Source organism: Octopus bimaculoides, chromosome 12, assembly GCF_001194135.2.
Source record: "Octopus bimaculoides isolate UCB-OBI-ISO-001 chromosome 12, ASM119413v2, whole genome shotgun sequence".
NCBI lineage: Eukaryota > Metazoa > Mollusca > Cephalopoda > Octopoda > Octopodidae > Octopus > Octopus bimaculoides.
In genome coordinates this window covers 47,765,612-47,773,877 of record NC_068992.1, presented here as the reverse complement: position 1 = coordinate 47,773,877, position 8,266 = coordinate 47,765,612, and the positions used below count along the sequence as shown (strand labels likewise).

At 32.5% G+C, this 8,266-nt stretch overlaps 1 protein-coding gene across 1 annotated transcript in view; it reads left to right on the top strand.

Moving 5' to 3' along the window:
* LOC106879854 (zwei Ig domain protein zig-8) overlaps positions 1-8,266 on the top strand; it is a 683,376-nt gene that overhangs the window by 600,518 nt on the left and 74,592 nt on the right. Inside the window, exons 6-7 of the mRNA XM_052972042.1 lie at positions 566-595; positions 3,420-3,710. Coding sequence (XP_052828002.1) covers positions 566-595; positions 3,420-3,710 — 321 coding nt within the window. The remainder of the gene's footprint in view (positions 1-565; positions 596-3,419; positions 3,711-8,266) is intronic.

The window sequence follows — 8,266 nt, the reverse complement described above, 5'->3', positions numbered from 1 at the left end:
ATATATATATATATTTGTATATATTATATATATATATATGAACATATATATTTGTATATATTATATATATATATATAAACATATATATTTGTATATATATATATAAATATATTTATATATGTATATAAACATATATATTTGTATATATATATATAAATATATTTATATATGTATGTGTATATATGTATAATATGGTTATATGCATGCCTAAATCAACAAAGGAAATTGAATTACATTTACATTTAACCTTTAAAACAATAATGGTTCTGCAGCAAAAGAAAAAAAGAAAAAGAACGAAAGAGTTAAACAATGTCATGTACTTTGATTCTTTGAATTATAGAAACCATTTTCTGCATATTTTGCCCATCTGAAATCCTTTGGGCCAAAACATTTTGCCATTTTTATCAATTATTTCTGTTTTTGTATCAATTATTTCCCTTCAGCTATTTTATGCGACTGTGATTTTATGCCAATGGTTGATTCAGTTACTTTGTACTTTTCTTCTTCTTCTTCTTCGCCTTCTACTCATTCTCACAGAACTCCATTATTTTGCTTTCTTTTACAGATAACCCAGTGAGGGAAAAAACTAAACCAAGTAAGTACACATGAAGACGTGTATTGTGAGTGTATGTGTGTGTGTGTGTGTGTGTGAGAGAGAGAGAGAGCATGTGTGCGTGTGTGAATATATGTGCATGTCTTTGTATCTGTATATATGAGGGGCTGCTGAAAATATTTTTGCATTAAGGATATTGCAAAAGGCCTGGTTGGAGGCCCAGCCTTCCAAGTTCTTTTATAGCGCTTTGAAAAACTGAAGAACCATTGCAATAGGTATGTGAATCTGGGAGGAGAATATTTTGAATAAAATCATAATTATCTGTCCCACCTGTATTTTCTTTTACCTAAAACCAGGAACTTTGCAGCACTCCTTCATGTATGTATGTATGTATGAATTTTTTTTATCCTTCATCTTTAACTTGTTTCAGTCATTAGACTGCAGCCCATGCTGGAGCACTGCAAGTAGCAGCAGGTCCCCAAATGAGTGTTGTTGGTGCCATAGAGGTCAAACTGGTGGGGTGGGGGGGGGACGTTAGTTCAAACTACTGGGAGACAGGAAAATAAATAAATAGATGTAGATAAACAGAGGCAAGGAGAGCATCTGTTTATCTAAGAAATGCAATCTTCATTTAAAGGGACTGCATCATTTTCAGTGTTGTCCTCATCACATATTCTAGCCAGATTGTATACAATCTACAGATAGACACTTTACCATTATTATTATTATTCATTGTTAGCATGCCGGAAAAAGTGCTTTCCAGCATTTCTTCTGGCTTTACATTTCAAGTTCAAATTCTGCCAAAGTTGACTTTGCTTTCCATCCTTTTGGTAATGATAAAATAAATAACATTGAAGTACTGGGGTTGATGTACTCAACTAGCAGCCTCCCCAAATATTTAAGGTTTTGTGCTTATAATAAAAAGGATTATTATTATCATCATCATTATTATTATTATTATTATTATTATTATTATTATTATTATTATTATCATTATTATTATTCAGGTGGCAAACTGGTAGAATTGTTAGCATTCTGGGTATAATGCTTAGTGGCATTTTTCCCATCTTTACGTTCTGAGTTCAAATTCCACTGAGGTCAACTTTGCCTTTCATCCTTTTGGAGTCAATAAATTAAGTACCAATTACATACCAGGGTTGATCTAATCAACTGGCTCCCTTCCACCAAATTTCAGACCTTGTGCCTATAGTAGAAAGGATTATTATTACTACTACTACTATTATTATTATTATTATTATTAATATTATTATTATTATAAAGCTACTTTAGTTAGCAGGGATGCTGTCTGGGGATTTGGTGACAACTATTCTCACATCTCAAGAATCTTTCTTAACATATTTGCAGAATGCTGGTATTTTTCTGTAGGTTGTCAATACTAGTCTCAATTCCAATTTCTTTCAGTCTCTTAGGAAGCAGTTTGGGTGTTGTGCCAAGTGTACCAACTATCGTAGGAACCATTGTTATTTTTGTTTTCCATAATCTCTGGCTCGGTTCTGATATTTCTGAAGTTTTCCAATTTCTTTGGTATCCACTCTGTATAATATAGAATTGCAAAAATGTATGATCTTAGAGTTTCTCTTTTAACTCTCTCTCTCCTTCACTTGTTTCAGTCATTTGACTGTGGCCTTGCTGGAGCACCACGTTTAGTCGAAGAAATCGACCCAAGGACTTATTCTTTGTAAGCCTAGTATTTATTCTATCGGTCACTTTTGCCGAACTGCTAAGTTACAGGGGACGTAAACACACCAGCATCGGTTGCCAAGCGATGTTGGGAGACAAACACAGACGCACAAACATATACACACACATACATATATATATATATATATATATATATATATATATATACACATACATATATACAACAAACTTCTTTCAGTTTCCATCTACTAAATCCATCCACAAGGCTTTTGTCAGCCCTAGGCTATAGTAGAAGACATCTGCCCTTTCGGGGTTGATAAAGTAAGTGTCAGTTGAACACTGGGGTCGACGGAATCGACTTATCCCTCCCCTGAAATTGCTAGCTTTGTGCCAAAATTTGAAATGTTTGTTATTAAGGTGACAAGCTGGCTAAATTGCTAGTATGTTGGGCAAAATACCTAGTGGTATTTCATCTGTCTTTATATCCTGAGTTAAAATTCTGTTGATAAAATAAGTACCAGTTGAACGCTGGTGTTGATGTAATTTTACTTATCCCTCCCCTAAAATTGCTAGCCTTGGGCTAAAATTTGAGATTATTATTATTATTATTGTTCAGTAGTTTTATTTTTATAACGTGCTTTCACTTCACTACTGAGCGCAGCTCTGTGTGCCTTGGGTATGTGCTGTGGTTTGCTGTGATGCTCTTATGGTTACTGTATTGAAAGTGTTTTGCGTAGGATGTGTGCAGTGCCCAGTAGTGCAATTTTCTGTGTTATATATATTTGTAAGCCCTGGTGTTTTTGTTATGTATTTGTCTGAATATCTTTTTATTATACCTAAGGCACCTACTATGATAGGAATTGTTTCTGTTTTTAGATTCCATATTCGAGTTACCTCTATTTCCAGGTCTTTGTATTTTGAAAGTTTTTCCATTTCTTTTAGGGAAACATTGTCATCTGCTGGTATTGATACATCAATTAGAAAGCATTTTTTTTCTTCATGATCTTTGACAACTATATCTGGTCTATTTGCCTTAATTTCTCTATCTGTGTGTATTGGCATATCCCAGAGTATTGTTGCTTTCTCGTTTTCTGTGACCTTTTCTGGCGTGTGTTTATACCATCTTTTTTCTGTCGTTATTCCATATTATTATTATTATTATTGCTATTACTATTATCATTATTGTTATTACATCTTGTTGTAGGCATCCAGGTTTCTGGTAAATCATACATCGAGAAAGGAGATCCCATCAAACTTGTATGCAATACAACTGGCTCAGAATATCCTCCACTGGATCTCGACTGGTTCAAAGATGGCAACAAAATTAATGCCGATTCTGCGAAAAAGATCAAAATCGATAAACGCCACTTTCCTCACGCAAACACACTGAGCAGTGTTCTGAATATAACTCACAGTAAAATGTCCGATGCTGGTGAATATGTATGTCGTAGCTCGAATCTGGAGATAACTAGCATCAAAGTGCATGTACTCAATGGTAAGTCTTTCCTTACATTTTAAACTATTTTCTTCATCATTATTACTATTATTAAAAAATTTTCAGAATGGCTTTACTTTATTTATATATTAATTTACTTATTTATTTATTTATTTATTTATTTATTCATTGGTATTGACAAGACAGCAGGGTAGTGGTGGACATCATGAAATGGGGGAGGGGGTGCATTTTCTGCATTTATTTTTTATTCTTTGTTTTAGATTTTTCTTTTATGTATCTTTCTTTCTTTAGCCTTTAGCACACTGTAGGTGCGTCATGTCACCATATGAGTTTTTTCCCCTGTATTAATAGGGCAGTGGCAGGGGAAACGGTGCTGGAGAAAATGCAATGTGCTAAAGTTTAAGTATATATATGTTTTTATAATTATGTTTAATTGATTTTTTCCATGAATTTTTATTTTAAGTATATTTCATTTTATTTTGTTCAACTTTGTGTTTTTTAATCATTATTTGTAATTAATATAATAGATATTTTCATTTCTTAGTTTGAAAATAAGAATGATGATGATTAGGAGAAGGAGGTTGATGAGGATGAGGAAGAGCTTTTAATAATGTTATCTTTTCTTTCTTTTCACACCTTTTGCTTTATTTATTTGTTTTGCTTCATTAATTTTTTTTTCTTTGCTTTATATATATATATATATATATATATATATGTATATATATTAATATTCAGGTGAAGATTATTATTATTGTCATTGCTGTTATCATTAATAATAATTATGATGCCAGAAATCATCATTAATTTTATTATTATTATTATTACTATTATTATTATTATTATTGCTGTTGTTGCTTTTTTATCTTCATGTCATTGTTTTTAGTGTTATTCTTATTTTCCAATTTTATTTTTGTTCTTTATCATCATTGCTGATATTGATGTTGTTATTGTTGTTGCAGTTATCAATGTCATCAATATTGCTTTCATCATTATAAATATTGTTGATGTTGCTGTTATTATTATTATTATTATTATTATTATTATTATTATTAATTTCATTTTTGTTATTATATATAATTTTTGTTGGTGCTGTAATTATCATGGTTACCTTGAGAAAAGTATGTATCTATAATGAAAATCTCAGCCTTCATACTTCAACAAGAAATTATTATTGTTGTTGTTGTTGTTGTTATCATTATTATTATTATTGTAGTTGTTGTTGTTGTTGTGAACTGGCAGAATTGTTAGCATGCTGGACAAAAAACAGTATTTTGTCCTTCTTCACATTCTGAATTCAAATTCCAATATGATTGACTTTAACTTTCATCCTATCAGCGTTGATAAATTAAGCATCATTTGAGTACTAACGTATTTGTATTCAGTTTGCTGCCTTCCTCTCAAAAACTGCTGGCATTGTGCCAAAAGTTGAAACCATAATAATGATAATAATAATAATTATTATTATTTTTAAGGTGGTGAGCTGGTAGAATTGTTAGCATGCTAGGTAGCATTTCATCGATCTTTACATTCTGAGTTCAAATTCCACCGAGGTTGATTTACCTTTCATCCTTTCAGAGTTGATGATCTAAGAACCAGTTACACACTGGGATCTATGAAATTGACTAGCCACTTCACCTAAGTTTCAGGCCTTCTACCTATAGTAGAAAGGATTATTATTATTATTATTATTATCATCATCATCATTATTGTTATTATTGCAAACTGGCCAAATAGTTAGCTCACCAGACAAAAAGCTTAGCTGCATTTTCTCCAATTTCACATTCTCAGTTCAAATTCTGTTGTGGTTGATTTTACCTGTCATCCTTTGATAAATTAAGTACCAGCTGAGCACTGGGGTCAATATAATCGACTGGTGCCCACTTCCTCAAAATGTCTTTCCCAAAAGCCCTGGGCTGATTGAAGCTTTGTGAATAAATAGATAGAAACTAAAAGAAACTGAGGCGGCGAGCTGGCAGAAACGTTAGCACGCCGGGTGAAATTCTTAGTGGCATTTTGTCTGCCGTTACGTTCTGAGTTCAAATTCCGCTGAGGTCAACTTTGCCTTTCATTCTTTTGGGGTTGATATATTTTAAGTACTAGTTACGCACTGGGGTCGATGTAATCGACTTAATCCCTTTCTCTGTCCTTGTTTGTCCCCTCTATGTTTAGCCCCTTGTGGGCAATAAAGAAATAAGGAAACTAAAAGAAGCCCATTACACACACACACACACACACACACACATATAAGGTTAATTGAACTCACTACTGCTAGTCAATGAAGTATCTGTTTATTTTAGAATGATGTCATTGCTGACAATGGTGAGTGCTTCTACCCTGGGTTATCTACTTTTGGCCCTCCAGGCTGAACAAATTGTAAGTTAGGTACTATGCTTCTGTCAGGATATGAAAACACTGACCAGGCAATCAGTGGGATTATAGAACTCCATTGGACATAATGTGTTTCTTTTCTTGTGTGTTTAAATTTTAAACTAATGTCTTAATAGCTGTCAAGTTGTTAATATGAAAGTTTACTGACCATGTATAGTCATAAATTCAAATCTTAATTCTGTAGTTATTCTGTGTCTCTAGACAAGATAGATCACACTGCATGCACCTGGTTGCCTGATTGACAAAGTCCTTATATAGAAAAAAAAAAAGAAAGAAAGAAACCGTATCCAGCTGTAATTCTTGAAATATATAGGAACTGTTTCTTTTTAATAATCATATCATATTATTTATCGTTCTATATTTTCAAGAATTCTCTTGTTGCTCTGTAGTCTTAAATAGTTACTTTTGCTTCTCTTATCAAAGAAAATTACCTTTTTCTCCTATCGATAGGAATTTTCTTCCTGTTGTTAATCAGAAAAACTTACCTGTATTTATTAAATCATTGTAGTTCTTTTCCTATTTAATCTCCAGAACTCTCCTGTCAACTTTTAGACATAGGATCTTGCCAGTTTCTTTATAATCACAGGAATTCTAGTGATTTTTTTTTTCTCTCATGTCATGCACTTTTTCTGTTTTTCTCTATTCTCACGAACTTTAACTCTAGGAATATTTATATTCTTTCACTTGCTTCAATATCACAATAAAGTAGTTAGAATCCAACAAACAAATGTTCACTGTGCTTTTGTAAGACATAATAATAATAATAATAATAATGGTTTCAAACTTTGGCACAGGGGAGTACTTGACTGATACTTATTTTATCGACACTAAAAGGATGAAAGGCAAGGTCGCACTTGGATAAATTTGAGGTCAGAATGTAAAACTGGATGGTGCTTAGCATTTTGTCCAACATGCTAATGATTCTGCTAGTTTGCTGCCTATAATAATGGTAATAATAATAATAATAATAATAATAATAATAATCCTTTCTTTTGGAGGCACAAAGCATTATATTTGTGGGGAGAGGACTAGTTGATTATATCAACCCCAGTGTTTCACTGGTACTTGATTTATCGACCCCCTAAAGGATGAAAGGCAAAGTTGGCCTTGGCAGAATGTGAACTCAGAATGTAGCAGCAGATGAAATACTACTAAGCATTTCATCTGGCGTGCTAACAATTCTGCCAGTTCACCACCTTAATAATGATAATAATAATAATAATAATCAATAGTCAATTTCATCAATCCAAGTACTTGGTTGGCGCTTTATTTTGTTAAACAATGAAAGGCATAGTTGACAGCAGCAACATTTGAACCTATGACATAAAGAGCACGAAAAAATGCTTCTAAGCATTTTTCTCCAATGTACTAAAGAGTCTATCAACTGCCTCAAGATTTGGCACAAGGCCAGAAATTTTGAAAGGGACTGAGGATTCAGTCATTGACATTGACTCCCAGCATTTGATGGTTATTTTATTGACCCTGAAAGGATGAAAGGCAAAGTTGACTGCAATAGAATTTGAACTCTGAATGTAAAGCATTTTTGTCCAGCATGCTAACAATTCTGTCAGCTCACTTCCTTAATAATAAATAATAATAAAAATCCTTTCCACTATAGGCACAAGGCCTGAAATTTTGGGGAGAGGGCTAGTCGATTAGATCAATCCAGTATGCAACTGGTACTTTATTGTCCCCGAATGGATGGAAGACAAAGTTGTCCTCGGCAGAATTTGAACTCAGAATGTAGTGACAGACAAAATGCCACAAAGCATTTTGCCCGGCACACTAATGATTCTGCCAGCTCGCTGCCTTATTATTATTATTATTAATAATAATAATAATAATAATAATAATAATAAAAAACAGAAACAATTCCTATCATAGTAGGTGCCTTAGGTATAATAAAAAAATATTCAGACAAATACATAACAAAAACACCAGGACTTACAAATATATATAACATACAGAAAATTGCACTACTGGGTACTGCACACATTCTACGCAAAACACTTTCAATACAGTAAACATAAGAGCACCACAGCAAACCACAGCACATACCCAAGGCGCACAGAGCTGCGCTCGGTAGTGAAGTGAAAGTACGTTATAAAAATAAAACTACTGAATAATAATAATAATAATAATAATAATAATAATAATAATAATAATAATAATAATAATAATAATAATAATAATAATAATAATAATAA